At 33.6% G+C, this 14,696-nt stretch overlaps 1 protein-coding gene across 6 annotated transcripts in view; it reads right to left on the reverse strand.

Annotated features, from left to right (window-relative positions):
- Positions 1 to 324: 324 nt before the first annotated feature.
- SPOPL (speckle type BTB/POZ protein like) overlaps positions 325 to 14,696 on the reverse strand; it is a 65,379-nt gene continuing 51,007 nt past the window's right edge. For 4 of the 6 annotated variants that reach the window (XM_037736621.1, XM_037736620.1, XM_037736622.1 and 1 more), the window contains 6 exons: positions 13,849 to 14,026; positions 13,711 to 13,766; positions 12,148 to 12,270; positions 8,258 to 8,400; positions 8,115 to 8,168; positions 4,069 to 4,587 (listed from right to left, as the gene is read on the reverse strand). In XM_037736621.1, coding sequence (XP_037592549.1) covers positions 4,443 to 4,587; positions 8,115 to 8,168; positions 8,258 to 8,400; positions 12,148 to 12,270; positions 13,711 to 13,766; positions 13,849 to 14,026 — 699 coding nt within the window. In that variant the 3' untranslated portion in view covers positions 4,069 to 4,442. Of the gene's footprint in view, positions 4,588 to 8,114; positions 8,169 to 8,257; positions 8,401 to 12,147; positions 12,271 to 13,710; positions 13,767 to 13,848; positions 14,027 to 14,696 lie in introns of all 6 variants that reach the window. The other 2 variants (XM_037736618.1, XM_017523242.2) reach the window with 2 other exon arrangements.

The raw sequence follows: 14,696 nt of genomic DNA on the forward strand, positions 1-14,696 counted from the left end.
TGATTAAATCGTCTGGGATAACTGAAATTAGGATGGGATAGGAATGACAGGGAAAAGGTGATCTCTAAGTGTTACACTGATGGCATGTAGCATTAGAATAAGTCATTCAATATTGATAGTTCATGCATATTAAACTAAATGCATATTAACATTTCACAGTTAAGAATGTATTTAGTAGGTCCCCAAAAATAAGAGCTTCCCAACGTAGAAAAGACTATTACTATGCATGATTTATCATATAAAATACATGGCTCTTTTGCGAAGCATTACACCAATCTTAAAAAAATAGGTATTTTTCAAATAAACACAAGATAAGCCAATTAATTCTGAATAAGTAGTAACAACTTTATTTTAACTCAATGTACTGAAATGCAAAAAATATTTTCAGCAACAAGATACAAGTATTATGTATCTTATCATTAACATCAGCTAATTAAAAATGAGGCTGGTTCAATATAAGTTTTTATACATTTGAATCTTGAAAATCAATTTCCCCAAGAACTAATTTTTAAATAATTTTGGCAGAACTTCATTTTCAAAAATGAGACTCACATGAGTTATATCTTCATATTTTAAAACAATGCAAAATTTACTGGGTTACAGTATACAATGATAAACTCTGACAACAGAAAAATTTAAATATAAGAATTTCTTTTCAAACATAAAGTTCACATACTGCAAACAGAAGACACTGTGTGATTTCATTCCTAGTAAGGAGGAAGTCTTGCATATGGTAGGCACTCAGTATTTGTTCAACTGGACCTAAAATTTACATCATTCCATGAACAGTTAAATAAAGGAGAGCTCATTAATTTGTATAAAAAAGGTTTGTAAAATACACTTATGTGTGCAGAAAGTGCTGTCTTTATAATCTGAGAACACTAAAACAAACCCACTCACCTACCCATCTTCTTTTTAAAGAATACATTGAATCTTTTTATCTTATCCAGCAAAGAGCATGCATGTCCAAGTCGGAATAATTCACCTCTTCAAGCATACTTGGCTCTAAGTCAAATATACTTAAGTATGTTGAATTGGATTTTCTCAATCCCTGTTCTATTTTAGTAGCACTGGGTCATATCTATGATCCACATTTAATAAAGAATTCTGATTAAGATTTTAAACCTATGCACAAAATTTAAACGGGTAAATACATTATTTATTCTACTTTTGGCCATCCAAGCTCTTACTTAGATCCAGTTTAAAAATAAACCAATAATGTTCACGACAACTTTTTGAGATCTTTGTTAATATTTTAAAACAATTTTATTATGATTGATGTCCTAAAAAGGCACTGTTTTCACATTTCATCATGCAGTAAATTGATCACATTTTTGAAAATTATCATCTTTTATTAATCAATTGTCCTCCAAAATAAAGCCCATTTAAATGAAATATTTCAGCTAACCTGAACTTTCAACATTTAACTGATTTCTATTTCCAGAAATTCACTCATTTTAACGTACCACACACAAGGCCCAGCAAATACAGGTATGTACACACACACAGACACACGCGTGCGCACGCACACACACACACACACGTGCGATCACATATTTCATGCAAAGTTCTCCAATTACCATTTCAAGACAATGACACATGACTATTCAAGGAGGTAACATTGGCAAGCCATATTATGGCACCTTCATTATTTGTGCTCCAAATATCAACATACATTAAAATTAAAAAATGAAAAAGGCACAAATGTAGCATTTCTAAGTGTCGGTCTAAACAACAGTTACCCAATGATTATTTTTATAGCATATAACATTTCAAACCATTCCCTACTTTCTCAGAAAAAGCCCTGTTTAGGTGACAAAGGGAAACAGGAACAGGCTAATTAGTTCAAAAGGCTGGAGAGAATATCTATGCCTATTTTGAAAGTAATGTATGCCATTTAAAAATGAGGGGAAGGTGGCTATTAGACCACTCATGTCAGAATACATTAAGTGTTTTTATCATTGCCTCAAGAACCCACAATACCAAAAATATACATAATAAATAAAAAAATAAATCAACTACCATATGATTCTGTTAGTATAATGGTAGGCATTATATTATCTGAAAAGTGGACATTTCTACAAACATGGATATTCTTACAGCACAGTGTTTGACATTTTTGGTACAAAATGTGCTACCAAACTAAAAAAAAACTTCATAATAAAATCCTTAAGATTTGCAATAAACTCTCGAGTAAGTAAGAACAAGCTGAAATGTTTATTATATGGTATTTTTACTGAAGTCACTGTGGTTAGAAATATAGATTCAAGCGGTGAATTAATTCACAATGTGCCGGTGTGGTGTGCATTGGATATAAATGGATACATCAGTACTTTTCTGATATATGACAACATAACTCTATAGCCTGAGGGGGTTTTTGTATAAGACCCTGGCAAAATCTTAAATTGAAAATGTATATGTATGTGTGTATGTGTATTTTTAAAATTGTATATTGCAAACTTAACAGGCTCAATCTCATGATGGATTTAAGGAAGTGAATTTCTACTTCCCATAATATCCTTACACAGGATGAAAGATGAAGTCCATCAACCAGGTTAAGAATCTTTCTTCTATCCCAAGAGATTCTTCCAATTTCAAATTTAAGTTACCATGACAAATAATGAAATCATATAGAAAATAATGAAGACAGGTGAAAATACGATCTTTTTAAACTCCAGGTTGTTGTGGATAACAAATGCTTATTTGAGTTTTTTCAATGTAAATATGAATCTGTATATATTAGAACTGCTTCAGTTAACACCTAACAAAAAGACAGCAAAAATAGTCTATTTGAAAACCTCAAGCTTCATTTTTTCTTTTGTCCTGAATTCAAACATTAAATAAACAAATTATACAAATTTTCATCTGAAGAATAAAGTTATGTTTGCAAACATAGGTATATGCATTTTTTTCCAGTGACACACTTTTTCCCTTGTGGTCAAATATAAATCTTGCCTAAGAAGCACATTGTCACCACTAAAGTAAGTGAGATGTGGTGCCCTGACACTGACTGCTTCCGCTTTTCCAGGACAATGCACCAGAACAAACCTCCCTTAGGAATACAACTATCAAACACTGAATGTTTATATGTATTTAAAGCTAAAATTCACTTATAATAAAGAACTGGCCCATGAAAAGCAGTTTATAAATAGTTTATCCTCTTCACATTATGCAGAATTTCAGTATCATCCACAATGTTAGTACAGTAACTGAAACACAATGAAGAAAAACGGGGAGTGGGGGGAGGTTCATAGTGTGACCTGACATAGTCTAAGGGTTTTCTCCTTTTGTATGTATCTCCCACAGGCAAGTATCAGTCCACTGTTTGAAGGAGTGTAGACTATCCAGGATTAATTTATTGTTCAGGTGTCTTTTCCAAAGTGTGAGAAAACAGGAGTCAATTCAATAACGAATATCTGTAATCCAAACCAATTTAGCTACAATCAAGAATATCTTTCTTATCTATTATCACAAACATCCCAGGTGCCTCCATCTAAAAATTTCTTTCAAAAGTTAAGACACAATTAATTATACCTTATTAATTTCCTCAAAAGCAAAAAAAATATGTACCATTCAGCATACAAAAGTTACACAGTAAAAGTGCATATATGTCTGTCTTAATTGGCCCACTCATTAAATTTACATTTGGTCATCCTTACTTTTAACATGTACAGAACTCTTCATATAAATGTAGGTCAGTATAAAAAAAATTACTTCCACACAATACATGCTTTCTTCATGAAATCTTAACCTCAATCAGTTCTCAATCATTGTAAACTTAGAATAAACCCACAGCTATTGGACAGTTAACATACAAGACAAACATCACAAATGTTACTAAAAATCTGGGCCAACTCATTGCATATTTGCCCCCTGAAATGAAAAATAAATTAGAATTGAAGCAGTCAGTGTATTGCCATAACTTACCTTGAAGGTAAGTGGGTTCTCCCATATTTATAGAACTTAGATTGGAGACATTACTGGTAATCTCCAATACAAGTGCTTTTACAGAGAACTTAGTTTTAAACTTTGAGATAGCATAGGACAAAACCTATAAAATTCACTTTCTTTTTGCAAAATAATGGAAGATCCTTTTGAAACTTAGTATCTTCAGTTATCAGTATTACTGCATTATGGAGCTAGTGCAATCCTGCATAGCCTTGGTCAAAATGACAAGGCACAATAAAAAAAAAATTAAAGTAGATGAACAAGAGAAGTCATTGAAGATAATTTAAGGCCTTGAAGTGAATTAATCAGTCTAATTTAAAGCTGAAGAATAAACCATACATTATCCACCTGAAATGTAAGCAATATGCTTTTTCAGCTTCTGTTCTGTGGACAAAATAACAGAAACAATTCTTGCTTATGGTTTGTGTATTAGAATCCTTCTGGACCTGGAGGAGTAAAAGTCAATTCCATTTTTCAACTGTTCATGGAAGATTTCAGGACTGTTTTAGCCGTTTGCGTGGAATGCCAAACTGTGGACACTGTGCAGATGCTAGTGCTCGAAAGGCTTCTGCTACTAAATGAGGGTGAGACTGAATCATGGACTTCCACCCCGATGTTTCCATTATGTCGGCTGCTTGGCTGAAAAGTAGAATTAAAAGATGTTTACTAAAGAATACTTTTCAAAATGCACTGTTGCACTGTCAATTTTTTAAAAATTCGCAAATTTCAAAATATTTGAATACTTTTTACCTATGTATTCAAATCAACTGCTTTTATTAAAATATCTTTACCTTACTGGTATTTTCTGTGGCAACTGAAACTATTAAATTTTTCTGGAACTTCTACTCCCTTAAAGTATGTGACATGGGTCTTCATACTTCAACTCTCATTGTTACCATTTCTGTACCAGCTCTTTCAAGAGCCCCTTTCTATTCTTTTACATGCCTCTTGTAAGGCAGATTTTCTCTCAAGTTACAAATACTGCACCCTACTCTTCTCCTGTAACATGCATTATTCATTCTATTTTATCCACTCTTCACAATTAACTATGAAATTCAATGATGTTAACTACCAATATGCTAAATTCTAGGGCTCCACACAAGATTCATTCCCAACCACTTGCTTTTTTCACTTGGATGTGCCTCAAGACCCGTATATTCAGGACTGTCAGATGAGAACTCATCATACCTCTCCTGAAGCCCCAAATTCTTCCTTCTACCTTTCCAGTCAGCTAACCCTTCTACCATCATTCAGTGATGCAAGCCAGAAATCTGGGAGTCACCCTAGACTCTCCTCTTCAATCATCAAAACCTTATTTTAAGGTTTGAAAGGCTTCCAAGATGTCTTGAATCCCAGTTTAAGGCCCATATCATCTCATGTTTGAAATATGACAACAGACTCCTAAGCAGTCTTCTAGCCTCCTGCTCCTTCCTCTCAAACCAAGCTTTCATAATGTTACCTTGGTAACACAAATATGACTATATGAGGCCCTCTTCATTGTTCCCCACTGCCCATATCCAAGTTCTTTAGAGAAATATGGCATTATATTATGTTTGGTTTCCTGTATTACTCCCCACTTCCTACCTCCCACTTCCACGATCTGCCATTTTATACTCTGATATTGAACTGCTTATTGTGTACTGTATGTACACTATGCTCTCACCAAAAAATAACAGTAAATGCTCAAGCAACAAATCTAGTTACCATTCCTTGCCTCCTGTCTCTCCTTTATCCCAACCATCTAAATAATATCTAAATATTATAGATTCTCCCTTCAAAGTATTTCTTTCTTTTTTCTCTAGCCCCACTGTCACGAACAAAGTTTAATTTCCACCGTTCATCTCTTGCCTGAACTACTCCAGTAACTTTCCAACTGGTCTACCTGTATTCAACCTGGTTCCTCAACTACTATCACCTCCCTAATCTCCCCACAATCCATTCTCCACCTGCATGCAGAGATTGTTAAAAATGCAAAACTAATCAGGTCCCACCCTGTGTGAAAACCCTTTGCTGGATACCCACTACTCTGAATAATATCTAAAAATTCTAATGTTATTTTACATGGCCTTTCAGGATCTTATCTCTGCCTATTTTCTCCAGCTTCTTCTCATTACCTACCTCCCCATCACAACACAGAGACACACACAGACACTCTATACTGCTCTCTGTCATCATTAAAACTTTGTGCATCTCATTTCCTTTTTCTGGGGTGTACTTTTCTTCCTCTCTTCCCTCTTCTTCACCAATATTTCAAGTATTTAGTTTTATAACAATTAGGTTAGGTCCCTGCTATATGCTACTATGGGTATGCTACATATTCTACAATGACCAGTTTAATCAATCTACTCCTAGACCATAAACTCCATGAAGGCAGGGAAAATATATGTCATGCTCACCACTGTATTCTCTATTCTGAGTACCGTGCCTTGGGAATTTACTGGATAATAAAAGATAAGTATCTGTCAAATGAATGATCAACTATTACTTCACACTTCCATACTTCAGTTCATGCTGTCCTTTCTGTCTGCAATGCCTGCTACTTCCTTTTTAGTTCTGCTAACTCCTATTTGTGTTTTAAGACTCAGTTATCTCCAGGAAGCCATTTCTAAATTTCCAGGGTTAGTCAAGTGCTTGTACATATCCTCTTCTATTATATTACTTACCACACTATAATGAAATGATGTATTTATAGATCTATTGGATAACTTTCTCAAGACCAAGAATTTTCCCTTGAAATTCTTTTTACACGCAGCACCCTAGTATTGTGCTTGAAACACAGAAGATGCTAGAATAATGTTTGCTGAATTAAATAGCAGCTGATACCAACAAAACAATTTTTTAAGTTGGCAAACATCAAAAAATTAGGTTGGTGCAAAAGTAATTGCTTTTTTTGCCATTAAAAGTAATAGCAAAATCCATAATGGCAAAAACCGCAATTACTTTTCCATCAGCCGAATACCAGTGTGTCACTGTGCTTAAAATTCCAATTAGTTGTTTAGAATCACATAGATACCTATTATACCTGACTTCATTTATTAATTCAATAAATATCTATTGATGAATATGAATACGATATAGCTTCTCCAAAAGGTACAAAACAAGCTAATTTTTGACACTGAAAAAGTTATAAAATGTAAAGTATTTCCTTAGAGTAAAACTAGAGCTTGAAAAGCAAAGGGCCATAAATTGCCACTTGATGCTAATATAGTATACTTTAAATTCAAAACAAGTTTTCTCTAAGATTAAATATTATGATGATATCATATTAGCATACACTGGTCAACATATTATACTAGACAACCAATAATTTTAAAGTAGTCACTACTTTTTACTTTCAGAAAACACATTAATCCACAAACTAATAGGATGGACTCAGTTAAACGACTTCACATAAATCAACACAGATGGAAGCAATGGGAAATAATTAAGTCAACAAATTAATTCATTTCACTATTTGAAAATTTCCTTTTTGCCCACTTTCTTACATCAACTTTGGATAATTTGAGGAAATGAAATTTAAGAGTTTATAGGCAAAACTAATCAACAGCAGATACAAAAACTTCAACCTACTGACTCTTTCCCCATTTTGATTTCAAATAGTTACAAAGAATAGAAAAGTCATGAAAAATAAGAGAAGGGAAAAAAGTAGAATAGTATGTTCATATTTACAAGATCCAGTTTTAGAAAGTATAGCAACTGTCCAACCCTTTATAGGTTCACTAGGAAAAGGGAATATTGCTAACATTTTTGGAAAATTAAGAAGCTAGCCTAATGTAGCATATTACTCAAGGTACTTTTAAAGGCTTTCTAAGCAAATCTGTAGGGTAACATTCTTCATAGGAGTAAGTGAATTATTTCCCACACTTTTTGAAATGCTTTCTGGAGGAGCAGGGATCGGATCTCTAGCAATACTTGGGACTTAGGTATATACCACACGGCATTATGCACTTAAAAAATTACAGCATCCATCCCGGGTTGCACTAGAAGCTGATCTACAAGGGAGCATAGCCTCAGGAATCCACTAAGTAGTCTTTGTTTTTAATAACTGGCAGTTTGCATCATATAACATCTGGATTCATACTTATTGTAGCTGAACAAAAGGCTATGCAAACACTTAATTTCATTTATGGAGACCAATTTTAAGTCAGAAACTGATGTCATCTTACTTGCTGTTCCAGTTTTTCCCATCTTTACACCCAAGCTGTCGAAGTACACTGCACCTGCATTGAAGATTTAAACATACTTAAAAAAAAGTCTGGTGAAAAAATATTGAAGGTGTCATGCCCACTGAAATACAAGCATAGCTTACCTATTAATAAAGTCTATGGCTTGTGCTTTCAACTGTTCTGCACTGTGCAAATCTGCAAGGACAAGGGTATCTGCAACATTCTCTACTGAGAGGTTACTACACAAAGCTTCTTCGCACATGACCTTCAGCCGTTCCAGTGCATACTATCCAAAATGAAAACATAACCATTAAACATTTACTCCAACTAAGTTCCTGAATACATAATACATTTGTAAGTTCCAAAATAAAGTTAGATTATTCTTTACGGTTATTTTAAAATTCTTTAAGTTACTGTTTTAACCTAATGTGAACAAAATATGAAGGAATGCACTCAGAAGAAAGACTAATTTTCTTTAGGAAGCTGCAATTTGCATAAGTATATTTTGAAAGTAGGGTTTATCCTATAATAAGGTAAAAGCTACTTTATTACCAAATATTCTTAATAAACATAGTTCTCTACTACTTCAAACACTAAAGTGTATCACTGAGTATACTGCATGTTGCCACCACTCAGTCCTGAAGAATGAATTCATTACAACGTTAAATAAATCATATTTATAACCACTAAAAATTCTTGCAGTTATTAGTGTATGTTATATAACATGGTGAGCAGATTTACTACGGTATAACTGACACACAATAAAGTACACATAAGGTTCACACTCTAAGTTTATACAGCCATAAAACTATCATTAACTCTATAGTAAATATATCAATCATCCCCCAAAGTTTCTCCCTACCTCTTTGTAATCTTTCTCTCTTGCCCCACCCTAGGTAATATCTCTGATATGTCTTCTATCACTATAAAGTAGTTTGCATTTTCTGGAGTTTTTTATAAATGAAATCATGTAATACATATTCAGTTTTGTCTGACTCCTTCAGTCAGTATAATTATTTTGAGAATCATGACTGTCACTGCCTCTGTATCAATAGTTCAATCCTTTTTACTCCATCATATATAGATATACAACAATTTGTTTTACACATTCACCTGTTGATGAATATTTGGGTTGTTACCAGTTCTTGGCTGTTACAAATGAAGCTGTCAGTCATATACAAGTGTCTGTATGGGCATATGCTTTCTTTCCTCTTAGGTAAAAACCTAAAATTGGACTCACTGGATCACAGTGTAAGTTTATGTTTAAATTTCTGAGAAAACTATCAAACACTTTTCCAAGTGGTTGTACCATTTTACATTTCCATCAGCAGCATGACAGCCCTAATTTTTCCATGTTTTTAACATATGAGAATGATATTCTTCCACATCTTGACAACACTTAGCATGGTCTTTGTACTCTTAGCCATTATAATCATATGTAGGGGTATCTCATGATGGTTTGAATTTACATTTCCCTAACGATCTAATGATGCTGAGTATCTTTTATTTTTGAGACAGGGTCTTGCTCTGTTGCCCAGGCTGGAGTGCAGTAGCACAATCAGGGCTCACTGCAGCCTCAACCTTCTGGGCTCAAGCAATCCTCCCATCTCAGCCTCCTAAGTAGCTGGGACTATCGGCACATGCCACCATGCCAGGCTAACTTTTTTAAAAAAAATTGTTATAGAGATGGGGCCTTACTATGTTGCATAGGCTGGTTTCAAACTCCGGGGCTCACGTGATCCTCCAGGCTAGGCCACCTAAAATGTTGGGATTATAGGTGTGAGTCACCAAGCCTGGCTAGAGTATCTTTTCACATATTTCAGACATTATTTCAGAAAATGCCTGCTCAAATATTTTGTCTACTTTTAGAAATAACAGTTTTCTTATAACTGAGTTTTGAGAATTCTTTATATAGTCTGAATACAAATGTCGGATATATTCTGAATAAAAGTTGTTCATCAGATACCTGCTGTGCAAATATTTTCTTACAGTTTGTAGCTAATCTTTTTATTCTGACTTTTGATGAAAAGAAGTTAAAATTTTATTAAAGTCTATTTTATCATTTTGTTCTTTTATGGATTTTCTGGTATCACAGCTAAGAAATCTTTGCCTAACCTAACATCACAAAGACTTTCTCCTATGTTTTCTTTTAGAAGTTTTAGATTTGTAGGATTATGATCCATTTTGAATTACTTTATTTTTCTGATTGCTCTGTTGCCCAGGCTGGTGTGCAGTGGTATAATCTCAGCTCGCAGCAACCTCTGCCTCCTGGGTTTAAGCGACTGTCCTGCCTCAGCCTCCCCAAAAATTGGGATTACAGGTACCCATCACCATGCCCAACTAATTTTTGTATCTTTAGTAGAGGCAGGGTTTCACTTTTTGTATTTTTAGTAGAGGCAGGGTTTCACCATGTTGGCCAGGCTAGTCTCCAACCCCTGACCGCAAGCGATCTGTTCAGGTTGGCCTCCAAAGTGCTGGGATTACAGGCATGAGCCACAGTGCGAGGTCTGTATTACTTTTTATATATGGTTTGAGGTACACATGTGGGTATTCGATTGCTGCTGCACCACTTGTTTAAAGATTATCCTTTTTCTACCAAACTGTCTTTGTACTTTTGTCAAAAATTAAATATTCATAATGTGATGGTCTATTTTCATATTCATACTTTACTCTGTTCCATTATCTGTCCATCTTGACACGAATACAAACACTGTCTTAATTTCTAAAGCTTTATAATAAGTAATGATATCAAGCAGTGTTAGTCCTCTACTTCATTCTTTTCCCCCCAAGTTATTACACATAGAGTTTTAAATCAGTTTGTCAACTTCTAAAAAAAACAAAAAGAAAAAAGACTGCTAGGATCTTGACTATACTACCAATTTTCAAGACAACTGATACTTTAACAATATTGAGACTTTCAGTCCATGGACAAGAGTTATGTACTTATTTAAGTCTTCCTGAGTTTCTTTTTTTCTTTTCAATATTTGTTTTAGAATCAGGGAGATACATTGCAGGCTTGTTATAAAGGCATATTTTGTGATGCCATGGACATAAGGATGGGAACAACACACACTGAGGACTCCTAGATGGGATGGACGGGGAGGGGGGCAAGGGCTGAAAACTTACCTATTGGGTACTATGATCATTACCTGAATGATGGGATCAATCATACCCCAGACCTCAGCATCACGCAATATACTCTTGTAATTTTCTACGTGCAGGCTATAAACATCTTTTTACAGGTGTATATCTGTGTATTTATAACTGATGATGCTGCTATTGTAAATCGTATTTTTAAGTTTTTATTGAGATAAGTCAATTCATGTGCAGTTGTCAGAAAAAAACAGATTCCATATACACTTGGTCCCGTTTACCCAATGGTAACATTTTTCAAACGATGTGTATATATACACACATACCATCCATCAACACATGCATATGCAAATATACATATATCCATACATTTATGCATATGTGCGCTTGTATACTGAATGTGCTTTGAGAACCAATGGCTTACAGATTTTTCTGATGTTTTTTGCAGTTTCTCTACCTTCAAGAAGTCACCATTACAAGAGTATTATAAAATTTTTAATATTGGTTTTTCTTTTTCTACGCTATTGTATTAAAAAACCTATCTATACATGTAGAGAATTAAGTTATACATAATATCCAATATTTTTCCTTTTTTTAAAAAAAAGGTCATACACTACATCTCAAGACTATCTGAAAATTATAATTATATATGCCACTGTGTGTGGTCTTTTAAAAGGACATCCATATACACTCAAAATGATCACATTTACAGGTTACTCTCCCACGAAAAAAACAACTTCTTTCTGGCTCAAGATATTTTTACATCATGACTTTTAAAAAAAATTTCATTTCCAGATTACCCCACTGTATGCTATTTCATAAAGCTATCAAGAGCTGTCTACAAATAATACAAGTTATTTGGAGTTTTCATTTGATGATTGCTTTCTATATAAATCAAGCTTAAGGATATATTTTGATTCCTTAAGATCTAATTACTTACTTTGTCTGCAGCTGCCAACAAGTTGTCAGCCATCTTGTCAAGGTTTGGTGCTCTCCCTGTGTAAATGAATCTCATCATTTCTTTAAAAACTTCAGGGTCTAAATCATTTATTTCCACTCGATTCTGATATCGAAAAACAACACAAAAAAGAAAAAAAACATGCAAACACGAACCAAAGTGAATCTTTGACAGTAACTTAAAAGCCCTAAATCTACATTAAAATAGTGTATAACTCAAATACACATATACAGATATTTCTAAATTCTACTTTAAAATTGAGGTAGGTAAATCTTCATTAAGTACTTAGGCCAAATGAAGTGGACAAGTCCAAGTGGAAAAGCATACACTGTGGGACAGGTGGGAATCATGACCAGCTGGATAGCCCAGACCCTGATACTCAGACCAAGCCAAGAACCACCACATAAAAAAAGGATTCCCAATTTTTCGATTAAAAACAGGTTAAAAAAAAAAAAAAAAAAGGCAAGCAAAATGAAAACTATAATTCAAATAAAAGACATCTGTGTTAAGTTCTGACACAATTCTAAAAGATATTGGCTATTAACCCTTTCTTTGTTGAATCCCTAGGTCCTAATAAAACACCTAAGACCCTATAACAAACAGTTCTAGTCCCAGAATTAAGCAAAAGTAGGGCAAGGTATCAAAGGTGACAATAAAGTCCACTATCTCAGAATTCTCCCATTTGCAAAAATGGCATGCATTATCATACTGACACTTCCTTGCTTATTGAAAAATAGTCAAGTCCAAAGAGGACTAGCGCTTTTGTACTGCTATGTTTTTGTATTTAGTTTCTTTGCTGAGCTCAACAAAGCTAAATATCTAACTCTAAATAACAGCAAACTTTTCTGACGCCTTGATGTCAACAATATATGACATCATTGATGTCTTCCCACTTAGAAGCAATCAGAAGGCTGATCATAGTATCTCCCCAAACCAAAATTTGGAGAAAGAAAGCAGTTATTTTATTGTAGTCTCTAGTTCTGCAGAAAGAATAAAACAGAGCCACATGAATAAACTCTGGAGTTGTCCAGTTGGAACCCTACGGTTCACATGTTAGGCAAACAGCAAAGAATCAACCTCTGATCTCTAACATAAGTACATTTCATGATGACAAGTGAAAGGGAAACATCTGGGGAGTGAAGTAGGTAACACCTTGATTACAGTTGGTATACACTAATACTGACATAATCTATGTTATTTTTGTTGCTAGAAAACAGATTCCAAAATTCAATCCATAAAGTACAAGGGGAGAATATTTATACCTTGAACAGAGACTTCTCAAATAGCTATGACCCTTTTGGATAACAACTATCCAATTTACCTACTAGATGGGCATAAAAAATAGCTGTTCCTTGGAATAATCATGGCACATCCACTTGGAGCTACATCTATTGTTTTATTACAAAACACATTTTTTTCCAATTTGTTTCTAAAAATTTTCCCTACTTATCACAGTATGACAATGAGAACATGCACTATTACTTTTAAAACACACAACTAACTACATTTATATAAATTAAATATTAACCTTTAAGCCATGTTTACCTTTTTGCTTTCTTCCATTTCATGTTCAAACATGGCATTAAAAACTGGGGATCGAGCTGTAACAAGATTACACATGATTATTTTTATGTATAAATGTATTTTTTAAATGTACTATATGACCCCATAAGTAAAAAGTACCTGCAAGCACAGATTTATGAGCTTTAAATTCTTGTCCTCTCACAAAAAAACTGCAGTCTGTAAATCTTGTGTTTTCCCAGAGATTACCTAAATCTTCTGCTAGTCGACACTCAGGCACCTTCAAAGTATTTGTATTAGTATGTCCTGATATGTTTACTGAATCTTGTACGACACTCACCTAATAAAAAAGGGCAGTAAGAAAAACATTTTCACAAAATAATATCAATAATTAGCTTAAGTCTATACTTCAACTTTTTATGTTTAAGATCATTTGGATAATTCAATGTACTCCATCAAAAATTCTAATATCCAGAAACTGAAATTAAAAACACAATTAAAAGAAGAGAAATAAAAACATTAGAAATAATACAGATCTTTTTCAATAGATTTTATGTTAATAAATGACTTATCGATTGGTTAGACTGCTTGATTATTAAAGTAATTACAAAAATATTTCTCAAGAGAAAAGCCACAATATGATACAAACTCAAACAAGAATACATCACTGTGAGGTGGAGAAATTTTCTTATTTCCTCACACTCCAAATCTACCTTACATTTAAATTTTACTATATGTACAATAAACAACATTTTGCATAAAAGTCAAAATGACTTTTTACAGTATAAGAAAGGTGATAAAATTAGTCCATGATATGCAAATTGAGAAGTTTTTAAAAGTTTTATTCCTAATGTTTCACTTGGAGTAAAACTAATTTAAATACATATTAAACTGATTTAAATTTTAAAGTACAAAAACTTCCACAAAAGCAACTGTAATTATTAAAGTTCATGGAAATCTTTTATGGAAGATCAACAGCAAGAGCAATATAATTTAGTTTGATTTGCATT

This window comes from Cebus imitator, unplaced genomic scaffold, assembly GCF_001604975.1.
Source record: "Cebus imitator isolate Cc_AM_T3 unplaced genomic scaffold, Cebus_imitator-1.0 Scaffold27, whole genome shotgun sequence".
Lineage (NCBI taxonomy): Eukaryota > Metazoa > Chordata > Mammalia > Primates > Cebidae > Cebus > Cebus imitator.